At 51.3% G+C, this 14523-nt stretch overlaps 1 protein-coding gene across 1 annotated transcript; it reads left to right on the top strand.

The window, feature by feature from the left end:
• The first annotated feature begins 2154 nt into the window (after window positions 1–2154).
• Window positions 2155–13752, top strand: Nptx2 (neuronal pentraxin 2). The gene is made up of 5 exons (XM_057764826.1): window positions 2155–2744; window positions 4329–4545; window positions 9642–9886; window positions 11511–11690; window positions 12362–13752. The coding sequence occupies exons 1-5, from the start codon at window positions 2316–2318 to the stop codon at window positions 12587–12589; spliced, it is 1299 nt and encodes a 432-aa protein (XP_057620809.1). The 5' UTR covers window positions 2155–2315; the 3' UTR covers window positions 12590–13752.
• The last annotated feature ends 771 nt before the right edge of the window (window positions 13753–14523 follow it).

Genomic DNA, 14523 nt, shown 5'->3' with positions numbered 1-14523 from the left:
GGCACTGGGACTAGAACGCCTCATCCCTAAACCAGCAGATTTTTCCATTGTGCCAGGAAAACAAAAATAAAGCCCCAAATAGCATAAGTCCTCTAATTTTACTGTCTCCAGAGAAAATAACATCCTCAATGCCTGGGTCTTTCCATCTGGGGTTTGGCTCCTCAGATTGGGAACTCTTGTAAGGAATTTAAGAGCAATTATTTTGGGGATATGTGCTATTTTTGTGCCTTCTTGTACATTGCCTTCTTTGGTCAGGAGGAAATTAGAATTCTGGAAATACACTTGATTTAATTATTAAAAGGACAAGCCTCGGCTTCAAGTAGTTGCAAATATGAATTATTAGTCCGTGTCATGAAAGGACTGGAGAGCTAAAGAGGGACAATAATAATCCATTGTCACACCCAATTAAGGTCTCCCCTGGCCTATGAGTAAAAGGACGTCAGATCTGTGAGTGGAAACTTCAAGCAGCGTGTCTATATCGGGATAATTCTGAACATGCCTGGATATGGTGCTTTACAGTGTCATCTAAAGCGTACTATTTCGGAAAGTGCTTTGAGATCTCGTTGCCTTCACTATTGCAATCTGTGTATGTGTGGGTTTATTTGAACCCTTGAATTTCCAAGTAGCCAAAGAAAGAAGGTTTAGGAAGAAATTGTAGACCCAAGGTCAAATTTAACAGGGAGTAACTTCTTGAGCAGGGCAGACCAACAAAGACACTAGTCCTCCATCCCCCTCCCCCAGTCTACACACGCCTTCCCCACTGATGGATCTTCTTACCTGGACCACCGTTGCTTCCCTTGTCCTCTGCTCTGGGTCCTGTGTAAACTGGATTTCCTGTCTGTAGGTTTTAATCCTTGAAGAGATTTTTCATGAATAGAACTTTTCTTATAATTTAGCAACACTGTCCTTGAAAAGCCCACAACTATTTACATAACAGCTATTGTTTGAAGTGCAAAACAGGTCAGAATTTGGTTCCTAGAGATTAATCACTGCAGTCTATTTTGTATTATCATAATAATTTCATTTATTTTGATACAATTTGTTTTCAGAATCAACCTCAGCCTCTGCGCACAACTGACAAATCCATTTGTTTCCAGTAGAATGAATAATGTGATTAATGACCTTGCAACAGGATTTCTTTAAAAAGAGGGGGAAAAAAGATTTTCATTTTTAATTCACAGTAAACCAATTCAGTCTGTAGTTGTGGATCAGAACTGCTCTGAACTTTAAACCATGGGTAAGATTTTGAAATACCCGCCCCAGTCTTTTTTTTTGGGGGGGGGGTGGGAGGAGTGTTTGAGTATTAATATTAGATTCTCTCCAAGAATCTGATGATATGGGTTCCAGGTGTAAAGTGGATTTGTTGGGCTCCCCCATTTGCAAGGATGAGGCACCGTTTCACGTCAAGGTCCCATCAGACTGACTCTGATTGGATGTTCTCATCAAACTGAGGTCAAGCTAAATAAACATCATGCCTAGAGGGATATCGTACGTGCACATGTTGACCTGTGATAGCGTCCCCTCTTTTCCTTGCATCATCCGGGACCCATTCCTGCCCCGGTTGGCCTGAGCTTTTTTTTTTTTTCTCCTTGAGTTCTCTGGAGTTGGGCCCGAGATTTGGAAACACCTCCAGACTCTCCGCCTCTGCCAGGGACTAGCGCGCAGCTCCTTCCCGCGCCAAGATTGAACAAACCCACGCGGGCCGCGGGGGTGGGTCGCGTGAAAGCCCCGGGTTCTAGTCCCGCCGGGGAAATTCCTCCTTGGCAAGAGGAGACACATCTTGGTCAGGGTTTCTCAGGCGGCGCCGGAAGCCGCGCCATCACCACTCATCGTGGGCGTCAGGGTATCCTCGGGGCTTCTCTGCCCGCGAGCCCCGCGAGGGGCTCCTGAGAAGCGCCCAAAGCTTTCTATGACCGTTTTGAACTCCAGTTTTCCTTTACAAAGGAGCCTTGGGGACCCCGCATTCGCGCCTCAGGAACACTGCCCACGCTAGCCTGGCCCGCTTAGCGATGCGCCCCCGCCCCGCCCTCCGCGTGACGCGCACGCGGGAAGACCAATCAGAGCACCCTGCTCGAGCCCCACGCACCGGTGGCCCCGCCCTCCAAGCTTAAGAAAGGGCGCGCGGGCAGAGCCCAGGCCAGAACGGCGCTCAAGCGGAGAGCGGTTTTCTGAGACGGCAGGCGGCGCTTGTGCTGCCAGTTCCGTGCTGCACGCGGTTCCCTCGAGCGCCGCGCTCGGACAGACGTTGCCTGCCGCGAAGGCGCCCAGACGGCAACCCGGCGACCCATGCTGAAGTGAGCGTGCGGGTCAGCGAGATGCTGGCGCTGCTGACGGCCGGCGTGGCGCTCGCCGTGGCCGCGGGAGGAGCCCAGGACAGTCCGATACCTGGCAGTCGCTTCGTGTGCACCGCGTTGCCCCCCGAAGCGGCGGGCGCCGGCTGCCCGCTGCCCGCGATGCCCATGCAGGGCGGCACGCTGAGCCCCGAGGAGGAGCTGCGAGCCGCTGTGCTCCAGCTGCGCGAGACCGTCGTGCAGCAGAAGGAGACTCTGGGTGCCCAGCGCGAGGCCATCCGTGAGCTCACCGGCAAGCTGGCCCGCTGTGAGGGGCTGGCAGGCGGCAAGGCGCGCGGCTCGGGGGCCACGGGCAAGGACACTATGGGCGACCTGCCTCGGGACCCTGGCCACGTCGTGGAACAGCTCAGCCGCTCGCTGCAGACCCTCAAGGACCGCTTGGAGAGCCTCGAGGTAGCTGCGCGCGAGGGGCATCTAGCGGGTGGTGGCTCCAGGATCGTGGAACAGAGGGTGTGGGAGAAATGGGTACCCGCGCGCCCATCCCTGCTAGAGCTGAGTTCGGGGGTGCAAGCCTCGCTCCTGCTCTGGACCTTACGGGGATGGCTTCCCTTCTCCCTGTCCTCCTCTGTCCCCTTGTCGGATGGGAAAGGTAAAATCCCCACTCCCATCTCTATCCCGTGGCGCGCGGGGTCTTACCCACTAGACTTATTGAGAACTTACTGAGGTTTTTGACTGTTGAACCCAGAACGCCTAGCCTGGAGGGCAATATCGGTGACCCCGACAGCCTGTTTCCTCCTCTCCTTGCAAATCTCTGCGATCAGAAGCGGGACACGCTCCTTCTGGCTGTGTCCAGTGCTAAGAGCCTGTCGCCAGAGGTCAGCTGCCCCTGGGCATCTGGTGTTTTCTTTGACAAATTGGGTCCGATAGTGGGAGGACTGGGTTTGAGATATCTGCGAGAGAGTGGAGGGGAAAGCCAGCGACCCCAGAATGCAAACAAGCCCCTTATTAACCTCAAAGACGCCTCTATTCATCGAGTCAGATCCTTTTTCTAAGGTGCCCTTCGCCATGACTTTAGCAGAACTGACTTTATCCCCGCTGTCTTCTCCCGTGTGTAGTTTGCAACTTTGGGGAAGAAATCTTCAATTAATTTTCATCTTACTTCCCACCTTCTTTAAGACGTGTGGACATTTCTGTTAACAACGTTTATCAAAATACCTATTAGCAAAAAATGATGTTTAAATTACAGGTGTTAATTATTGCTAAATTATTGGAGGGTTTCTCTTGGCATAATGGCTATATACAGTACTTTCAGCATCTGTAGATCCCATGAGTCATTAAGATTACTAAGAGCTAACACTTCTTGAGTTCTAAATGTGACTCAGGCATATTATTTAATTTTAACCCTTGTAACAGAGAATAGCACGAGGCAGGTCCTGCTTTCTACGCTGGAACACAGAGGTACAGGAGCTTTGCCAAGGGCTCATGGCTGAGGGTGGCAGACTGCCACTGAACCGGCATGATGGCAGAGGAGTCAGAGAAATAGGAAGTCAGGATTTGGATGCAGCCCTAAAAACAAAGCTGTCTGGGGGTTAGAATAGTGATGTCTTGTGCGTGTCCTTTTCCAGGAATATCTCTGAGCACTTTTATCATTGTACCGTTTTGGAATTTGGGGACCTTGTTCATTTCTAAACGAAAGCTCACTGTACCATTGATTAATTGCTTGAAAAAAAAATCTTGCCTGTGTTTTGGGCTTTTGATGACATAGAATTATAGATGTTGGCTAAAGCAGATTCTCAAGAGGAGAAAGTAAGATTCTCAAGTTTCAAATATTGCGGCGAAGTAATTTTTGTCTGACTTTGAAAGCCTTTCCCTACCAAAAACAAAAAAAGAGGTACCAGTCAAATGTTCTCTTTTGAGCCTCTGGCACCATTTAAAGCTGCGTTGGAAGCTTCTTGCTGTGTGGTTGGGTCATTGGAGCCGCGTGCCACAGTTTCTGTTCAGCTGGCCTGAATATGTCCCCCTCCCACCCTTCCAAAGCTCCAACTCCGCACGAACGTATCTAATGCCGGGCTGCCAAGCGACTTTCGGGAGGTGCTCCAGCGGAGGCTCGGGGAGCTGGAGAGGCAGTTGCTGCGCAAGGTGGCCGAGCTGGAGGATGAGAAGTCCCTGCTCCACAACGAGACATCGGCTCACCGGCAGAAGACAGAGAGTACATTGAACGCGCTGCTGCAGAGGGTGACAGAGCTGGAGCGAGGTACGTGCTGTGTGCCTGATGCTCTGTCTGAGAGTGGCCTCCTTTTTCCCACACTGGGCAGACCTAGGATTTCCATTTATGGGCAGCAAGGAAGTGGTGATACAGAGGTTCAACATGGAGATGGTCTGAGATGTTTGCGTAAATTACAAAGGTGACTGAGGAATTAGCCCTGGGCCCCACCAGCATTATCCAAGGAAAACAAAGGAACTCAGGACCAGCTTGGCTCAGCAGCCTGACCTCTGACCTCCTGCCAGATGGGTAGTTCAGCCTCTTTTTAACCAGTCATTGTAGCAGATTCTACTTATCTTTCTCATTGATACGGTGGTGGGTAAGATTCTCCCACTGGAGACAGGAGGGGAGAAGAAATTAAGGGTCCTAGATGCTTCGGTTTGTGGTCTCAATCCCCAACTCTCTGGGTGCCCTGTGGAGTTTTAGGCTTGGCGGCAGAGGGTATAGGATTATAATTTCAGATGCCCTAAACTGACAAAGGCACTTTCAATTCATGATTGACAGGAGACTGTCCAGTAGCAAAATGTCCAGTGACTCTTGTAATGAGAAGCAGGGTAAGATGGAGCAAGGAGTGGGCTAATGGGATATTGTTTCATTAGGAGTCCCAGGTCGCCCATGTCTCCTCCTTTCCTATTATTTCCCTTGCCTTTCTTATGAAAGGATGAGAAGTGTGGCTTACCTATTTGACTTTGATTCTGGTTTTGTTTTTTTGTTTGTTTGTTCGTTTTTATCGCTTGAAAGAGCATCTTCTTACATAGCCTAAACTGTCCTTCAGCTTGTCATCCTCCTGCATCAGCCTCCCAAATTCTGGGATTGCAGGCATGTGCTACCATCTCTGGCTTAACATTGATTCTTGAGTTTTTAAAACAGTTTCTTTTGCCTTACTCTGATGCTCGGTGACTTTGGGAGGCCACCAGTCTCAGAGCTCTGATGCCTTTCTTGCCTTACAAGGAGGGCAGCACCTACCCCACCACAACTGTAATGGAGCCTTGGGATGCACAGGGCCATGGAGTGAACCCAGTCATAAGCGACTGAAGCGGGGAACTAGAACCAGAGGGGCCTTGCTTGGCATAGTGGTCAGCTGACCCATAAGGAGACAGGTCAGTAGTAATCTGAGGCAGAGTGGAGCTAATGCCAGGCAGCATGCTGAGCGTCATACCCATTTCACAGATGAGTAAATGCTCACTTCCCAGGCAGACACTGTCACAGTGACGTAAACCTGAGCCCTGCCATTCTCTGTTGTTGGACTCCAGGCCAGTGGGTAGTTACTTGGGAGCTTTTCCACATGTTCTCTGCCAGAAGGGAACAGTCAGGGCTCAGGCCCAACTGTGCTTTTTCTGGCAGACACATTAGTGCCCCTTTGTTCTCACTGAAGGCTCACAGCTGAATGGGCCACACGATGCTGGGTTCCACAAGAGCCAAGCCTCTTATACAGCAGTGGTTCAAGAACTCACTAAGCTTCTTCACACTGCATGCATATATATGTATATGCACATGTTATTACATATATGTCTATATTATTGATGCCTTTCTTCCCTGACAAGAAGGAGGGCAGTATGTGGTGTTTTGCCTGCATGCATATGTATGCCGCATTTATACTCGGTGCCCATGGAGCCTAGAAAAGGGTGTTGAATCTGCTGGAATTGGAGTTACAGATGATTGTGATCCACCCTGTGGGTGCTGAGAGATGAGCCTGGGTTCTCTCCAAGATCAACAAGTGTTCTTTTTATTTATTTACTTATTTATTTTTAATTTATTAGATTTTTAAAAAAGACCAATCCAAGTTCCCACTCCCTCCCTTCCTCCCACTCCCATCCCACCCCCATCCAATCCTCAGGGACACATTGCTTTGTGGAAGGTCCAAGGCCCTCCCTACTGTATCTAGGCTGAGCAAGGTATACATCCAAAGAGAATAGAATCCCAAAAAGCCAGTACCTGCAGTAGGGATAAATCCTGGTGCCACTGCCAGTGGCCCCTCAGTCTGCCCCAGCAATTCAACTGTCAGCCACATTCAAAGGGACTAGTTTGGTCCTATGCTTGTTCCTTCCCTGTCCGGCTGGAGTTGGTGAGCTCCCATTAGCTCAGGTAGACTGTTTCAGTGGGTGAACCCATCATGGTCTTGACCTCTTTGCTCATATTCTCATTCCTCCCACTCTTCGACTTCAACAAGTGTTCTTAATTGCTAAGTCATCTCCAGTCCCAGCCTTTCCTTTGACTCCCCCACCATGGGAATGCTAGACTTTTTCCTTGTGTTCCACCTACATAGTTCTGGAATGAGCCTTACAGGAAAATGACCATCTGGTAAGCCATTTGTTTCTGGGCACTTCTGAACGTATGCTCATTCTGCTTTGTGTCCACTGTACAGGGGTGTGCAGATGCTCAGCCCCCAAAGTTCACTATCAGTGGAAACTTCACCAGGTTCCTTAGACGCATCCAGCCGAGCCCAGTAGAGGTAGGCCTCAACCACGTGGCCAGTTAGGAAGGCTTTGGAGAATCTCTGTCCTGTGGTCCTTCATTCTGCATCAGTTCTAAACCAATGGATACTTATGGGGTCTGCATCTTCTACTGGCCCTGCAACAGGTACAAATGAGGCGATAATGATGCTTTCTGCCTCCGCAGAGCTGAGAAGATTGGTAGTGATCCCAGAGAAGAAATGGGCTTTTATCCCTGCTGGGCATGGAACTCTCTAGAGCCCAGCAGGTAGCCATCGCTGACTCTGCACAGCACCCATGTTCCCAGGGTGCCCATTTCGCTAGGTTGCAAGACCTGTTCATTTGCAAAGGCTCCAGAGTCCAGGCCAGCTGTCCAGGTGCAGCTGGCTGGTGTTGAAATCAACACTGGCACTGAGAGTACCAGAGTCTCCTCCCCTCGAGCCCCAGGCTGCCTGCCCCCCTGCTTAGGCTTGTCCACCACCTGCAGTTTCTGATTTATTGGTCAGGCCTTTTAATTCCTTAATTGGTTCTAACTAAGTTTCCTCTGAACCTCCAAGCTGTTTTTATTCAAATAAAGGGTAGCAGTTTTCAGGCTAGAGCCCCTTCTCTGCCTCTCAGCTCTCCTATAATTAAACCTATCTGTTGTCACCGACCTAATGATATTACAGACCCCGAGTCTTATTAAATTGGCAAGCCTGCCCACCTGCAAGCATAGAAGCCATTTTTCCTTATTAGATAATGATGCCTTCATTAAGAACACGGCTATTTGCCGCCTGAAGACTAAGCGCCCGTGGCTGTATGCAGTGGAAAGAGGGAGGGACTTCCGGCCCTGTTGGTTCAGTAGCTGTGTGACCTTGGACAAGTCATTTCTCTGAGCCTCAGCCCGATTGTCCAGCCTGAAAAATTGGAAAGGGTATCGTCTGGTTCTCTCTCTCCTTTTCTTCAGCATAACTGGGGACAAGCCTTTGCTTTTACTATGGACTGCTTCCTCGGGTGCTTGAGAGGGCCAGGGCTTTCCAGCTCTGGACAGGGGGGCTCAGCAGGTCTGCAGCCTGCTCTGAGGGATCCTTTCATGGGAGGTCAGGATGAATCAAGGAGACTACACAACAGCAAAGGCATGAACAGATACTAGCCGAAAAACCCAGAGACCAAAAAGGTGCCCTGGACTCTGCTATTGGGTTGTGCAGGAGATCCTGATGATGTAAGGTTGTCTGGCCCTTTAGGGGTGCTAAATACGTAGTTGTTGGTGTGTGAAGAATAGTGAGTCTCCCTCACTGCTGGCAGGATCTGATCTTGTGGACATGGAAAGCTTTCACTGCGGCCACTCACAGAATCAATCAGTTCCCTGCAAACTGGGTAACGCAGCTGTGAGCTTAAGTCAAGACCATGCTGAAAGTCACATGCGATGTAAGAATTTGTTTGCAAAGCCCTTGGACGTGCCGTGTACACGAGGACAGTCTCAGGTGGGAGGAAAGGTGGTCTCACCGCTGACCAGGGATTAGCCTAGGGGTGGGGTACTTTTGCAGGTATCTGTCTGGCCCTGGTTCCACATTACAGAAAACAGTTGCGCAGCCCAGTCCTGTAGAGAAGGAAAGGTCACGTCGGGGGCAAAACATTTATCATCAGGGCCCGAGACAAACTGCCACTTCTAAGCAAGGCTGCCAGCGGACCTCAAGTCTGCTGCTAATCGTTTGCCGTAAAAGCGAGGCAGGCGGACTTGCTCACAAGTGTTTATTGAGGGCTCGGGTCCCCAGAAGACATTTCCCCCCCAAACCCTGGTCCCACCCGTTTCAAAGCCTGCCCTTATGGAAGAAGCCAGAGGGGCTGAGAGCTCCGGGAAAAATGGGAGGAAACAAGACTCCTGATGACGACTTCCCTGGCTTTACAGAATGTTAAATCCAGTTTCTCTCTAGACCCTTCCTCCAGTTTCTAGTCAGTGAGACTGTGAGACTAGAAAATGGCAACCAGAAAGAACCAGAGTCAGGTGCTTTGTGTTTGTGCCCTTTACTTGTGGACTTAAAGAGACTTTTTGCAGGCTGTGTGGTACACATCTGTAAGCCCATTACTTGCTAGGCTGAGGCAGGGACATTGTGAGTTCAAAGCAGCCTGGGCAACAGTCTGTGCAGTAAGGCCTTTACACAAAGATAGATGGAACTGAAGAGCCCTCTTTAAAAGAAACTTTCTTGTTGTTATGTATATATGCCTGGATATGTGTGTGTATGCCATGCATGTACAATGCCGTGGGGGCCAGAAGAGAGGGTTAGAGCCTGGAACTGGAGCTACAGATGCTTGTGAGCTGCCCTGTGATGACTGGGAGTCAACCCTGTGTCCTCTGGAAGAGCAGCCAGTGCGCTTAGCAGCTGGGCTACCTCTCCAGCTCCGAGGTCTCTTCTCTCCTAACAGGCTGGGTGTGGGGCCACAGACCCGCAAGCCTTCTCATGTCATAGCTTTTCATGGTTCCTTAGCCTACTCTTGAGTCTTCCTCGAATCCCTGCCTCCCTGTCCCTTTCCCCTGCCACTGGCTTTGGTCTGTCTTCCCCACCAGAATGTAAGCTTCCAGGAGGCGAGGGCCGTCCCTAGGACCACTGGATCTGGGTGCTGATGTAGCGTGCTGGGCCAGGCCGGCCGGCTATAGTCTCTTTTCCCTCCACCCAGGCAACAGCGCATTCAAGTCACCGGATGCGTTCAAAGTGTCCCTTCCTCTCCGCACGAACTACCTGTATGGCAAGATCAAGAAGACACTGCCCGAGCTGTACGCCTTCACCATCTGCCTGTGGCTACGCTCCAGCGCCTCGCCAGGCATCGGCACGCCGTTCTCCTACGCTGTGCCTGGGCAAGCCAATGAGATTGTGCTGATAGAGTGGGGTAACAACCCCATCGAGCTGCTCATCAACGACAAGGTGAGGCCCGCTTGAACGTCACCCTGGCGTCTGAGGGCGCAGACCCTGCAGGAAGTCAGCCCTTTGCTGACGTACGGTAGCACACAGCAGAACCTGGCCAGCCATAGTCTAGGGGTGTGGTGTTGCCCTCCTCAGCATGGAGGAGGCTCTCACCCTACAGAGGGCTGACAGTGGTTGGGGGTGGCATAGTATATCTGCAGCCCATGGAGACCTGAGCTCTGAGTCTGGCCAAGAGGCAGTAGAGGATCCGGGTGTTGAAGGGCAGGGAAGCAAGACTCCACATGAAGGGGCAGCCCGTGTGGTTCCTTCCAAGATGCTCTGGTTGAGAGTACCCATGTGACAGTGTAGGCACACACTTTTAAGGGGCCATATTTATTGAGATAAATTTTAAGCATGGCAAAACTGACCTTTTAAATGTACGTTTTCGTTTTAGCTGGCCTTGACAAGTGCATGCGGTTGCGCCATCAGACTGCAGAATAACAAGGGACAGTCCCACAGCCACACTCCCTCACTCACCATTCTAGTCTGCTCCTGCCCCGCCCTCTTCTGCCCCTGGCAACCGCTCTTCTCTTCTGCTCTGAGGTCTTGCCTTTCCCAGCACAGACTCCCCATCTCCGTAGGCATTCCGGAGTATGGTCTCCTCAAGACTAGTTTGGAGCTCTGGTCACTCAGCCCCCTAGTGGGGCTCGGGGGCACAGCCTTTCCGTACTTGGGAAGATAATGCAGAATGACTGTGAATTTAAAGCCAGCTTATGGCTGGCAGCGAAACCCTGGCTCTAACCAAAACAAACAAATCAAACTTTTCTCCTACAGTCAGATCCAACACCATAAAAGAGTCCTTAGTCTGGCATTTGAAAGGCTGCCACTGCTGTGGACGCCCCAAGCCCAGCCTCCATTTGGGGTGGGCATAGAGGGGACCCTCACTCCTCTCCACCCTCTCCCCCGCCTGCCTGTGATCTTTATCAAACTTCAGTATTTGTTTACGTAGGGAAACTGTAGAGAAGTTGAAAGTTTTGTGGAGTGGAGTGATCCTGTGTGGCTTCTAGCAGAGATAGCTTTCCTGCGCTAAGGATTTATTGTTCTAAATAACACCGTGGTGCCTGAGAGCCTTGTTTTCCTCTCCCTTTAGACCTCCTGTAAACATTCAATTCCTGGGAGGGAGACTTCAGGTTGCTAGGAGACCAACAGTAACAACAGGGCTATGGCAGCCTTATGCTCACAGGCTGCTGGGGCCATCCTGAAGTTGAGTGTGGGGTCTGTATGTGCGTAGCCCTGTACGACGCTGACATACACATACGTGGAGCCTCCTGCCCTTCCCTTGCACGGGCAAGGCTTGGCACACACAGTGTTAGATAGTTTCTACACCCAGAGCTCAGACTAGCATGGGAGAGTAAGTCTGTGGCCAAGCCCAGAACCAAGAATGCTCAGTGCCCTGATTGTCACACACAAGGCAGATGGGGGTTGGGCGTATCCCTCACAAGACAGGGAAGGGGGCCCCAGCAGGAATCCTGGGTAGTGGAAAGAAGAGTAGCCCGAGGACTCCAGGGGGCAGTCAGTCCACTCCCTGGAGCCATCTGTGGGATTGGGACCGGGCAAGTCCTCACCTGCCTGTTGACGCCCGCAGGTCGCACAGCTGCCCTTGTTCGTCAGTGATGGCAAGTGGCACCACATCTGCATCACCTGGACCACTCGAGACGGCATGTGGGAAGCATTCCAGGATGGGGAGAAGCTCGGCACGGGGGAGAACTTGGCACCCTGGCACCCCATCAAGCCTGGGGGTGTGCTCATCCTGGGGCAGGAGCAGGTGGGTACCCTCTCGGGCATGCTGTGAAGGAGGCTGTGCAAGCCAACCACCAACCACTCAGGATCCTCTTGTTCTGCCTCCCAGGCCCTGCACTGTGCCTGACAGCCGGCCCTGTGAGCACAGCCCAAGACACATGAACGTAGTATCTGACAAAGAGGTGTGGGGTGTCCTTGTAGTCACAGGGTCATCTAGTGGCTCAGGTGCCACTGCCTGTAGGGTAAACACTATAGGAAGGCATCTCCAGTGTTCCTGGAGTCCCTGCATATGCACCTAGGGTGCCTGTGGGGGAACTGGGAAGAAAGATGATCCAGAAAACTGTAGGTGAGGGACAGCAAAGCAGCCAGCTGGTCCTGGGCAGGGAAGAGTTGGCTTAGTGATCCCTAAGCACGTCAGGGGCTGACAGTTCCATTCATGACCTCCTTCCTTAGCTCCTGCACTACCTCTCCCCTGAAGGGGCTGAGAGTCAGGCTTTAGGCAACTGCTTTTCCCTTCTGCCTCAGTTTCTCCTGTGTAAATGGGTGGTTTGAATAAAGCCATTTCCCACACCTCAAATGCCATGAGGCTGCAGGACCTATAGAATCCAAGGTTCTCTCCGTCTTGCTTTCCTGGAGAGTCAGGAGGCCAGTCCTGCTTGTGAACCTGCCCCAAAGTGTCTGTTTTCCATTTTCCAGGACACTGTGGGAGGCAGATTTGATGCCACACAGGCCTTTGTCGGAGAGCTTAGCCAGTTCAACATATGGGACCGTGTCCTCCGGGCACAAGAAATCATCAACATCGCCAACTGCTCCACGAACATGCCTGGAAACATCATCCCGTGGGTGGACAACAACGTCGATGTGTTTGGGGGGGCTTCCAAGTGGCCTGTGGAGACGTGTGAGGAGCGGCTCCTGGATTTGTAGCCACCTTCTCCCTGCCCAGGAGGCCAAGATGGGGTGTCCTGGGAGTTCAAGCCTTCTAGCCCCGGTTCAGTTAAGACCTCTGGCCTGAATGGAAAAGAGCCAGAACCCCTCCCTGGAGGCCTCTAAGGCAGGCTGTGTGGCCACCCTTGTCTTAGGCTCTGTTCCTTCTCACAATTTTGTCTTTTTTGGGGGGGAGGGGTAGTGCCAGAATCCTGTGAGGAGAATCCTGAGCCACTTCCTGCTGGGGTTTCTGTTGAAGTCTGTGAGCCCTTCCTCCAGCCCCTGTAAATGCTAGTGGAGCCTAGCCCTGCCTGTCCTTTTGGATCCTTGGTGTCCTATGTGTGCTTCCTGTTTGTCCGTTTTGATGGCCGCGTGGCCATCCTACTGGGGTGTCCCTTGTGTGTGTAGCACATCCCTGCTTTTTCGTGCTTTGGACTGATGCGACCCTCATCTGCAAAAGGGCCTCTCCCTTAGTGTCACATGCGTTCCAGTCTTTCCCTCCTAGGGAATCGCAGCTGGTGGGAGGCCAGCTGCCCAGACCATCCCCACCGTCCCCCAAAGCAGAGGTCGCCCACGGAGAAGGTCCCCCCACAGCCTTCCCCTCCCCTCGGCCACCTCTCAGACCCACGCTTCTAAGGATCATCGCCGGGTTGGCTTTGAAAAGCTGCTCTTCTCATCTGGTGCCAAAAGTTCATTTGCAGCTTCTACAACATTCGGCGTGGTTTGGGGATTTGCTTTCTTCCCCACAAGAGAACGAACAGCTATTAGAAGCCTCCCATATTCTTTTGATGCTCAGCCCACTGTGAAGAGTGAGCTTGTTTTGTAAGCCACATTGGTTCCTGTGAGCATCTGACTGTCCCCCATCGAGTATTTCCCCTGCTCCCCCCCCGAACTTTGGAGAAAATGGGTGTCATTTGGCTGCTACTTGCTTAGTGACTCCAGGCTGCATCATATATCATAATTTATTTTAAAGAGAAAGTGATTCAGTGGGGAAATTTATAAAGCTATAAATATTATATATTTTATTTTTCATACATGTTTGAAGTGCAGATCCATGGATGCTCCATTTGTAGGATCAAGTTGACGTGCCCATCCTGACATTGTATGCCACAAGAGCTCTTGTGATGATGGAATTTTGATTAAAGTGCACCGAAAGATGCTTCTCTCTCTCTCTCTCTCTCTCTCTCTCTCTCTCTCTCTCTCTCTCTCTCTCTCTCTCTCTCCCTCCCCCCCTCTCAACACACACACACATACACACACACACACACACACACGCACGCCCAGCTAGTCTAGGAGGGGTGGGCTTTGTGCTTCCCAGCTAATGCACGGCTGACTTGGTTTGCCCAAGCCTAGCTGTGGACAGACACACCTGTTTCTGAAGGACATGCAGTGTCGACACTTGGAGTAGAATATGGTCTAAGTGTGTCCCCCGCTTCCTCAGCATCCTGCTATGGATGCCCAGCAGACTGTCCGTCCCTAGCCCATCTGAGGAGCCCCCGAGCTCTGATCTGCACCTTCTCTGTATAGGCGTTCTTACTACATCTCATTTGATTTAACACAGCTCCCTGAAAGCCAATCTCAAGTCACAGGGGAAAAGTGGCATTTGGCACATGTGTGTATGTGTGCAGGTGGAGGTCTCATTCTTCAAGCACCTTAGAAAAGTCTTTCCTCCTGAGTATGTGTATGTGTGCACACAGGCATGTGTTTGTCCCATTGGGCTTGTGTGTGGAAGTCAATGGAAGCCCTCAGGTGTTGATCCTCACCTTCTACCTTGTTTGAAGCAGAGTCCTTTCTGTGTTTGCCAGGCCAGCTTCTGGGACTTTCTCATGGCCTTCAGCTCACCGTAGGAAAGCTGAAGTTACAGACACACTGCTAGGTCATTTCTCCAGCCTCCCTGCCCACTTTTAAAAATGTCCAGACAGTCTCTCAGTGAC

This window comes from Chionomys nivalis, chromosome 3 (assembly GCF_950005125.1).
Source record: "Chionomys nivalis chromosome 3, mChiNiv1.1, whole genome shotgun sequence".
In the NCBI taxonomy this organism is placed as follows: Eukaryota; Metazoa; Chordata; class Mammalia; order Rodentia; family Cricetidae; genus Chionomys; species Chionomys nivalis.
Note: the sequence above shows the minus strand (reverse complement) of the source record. Positions and strands in the feature narration are given on the sequence as shown.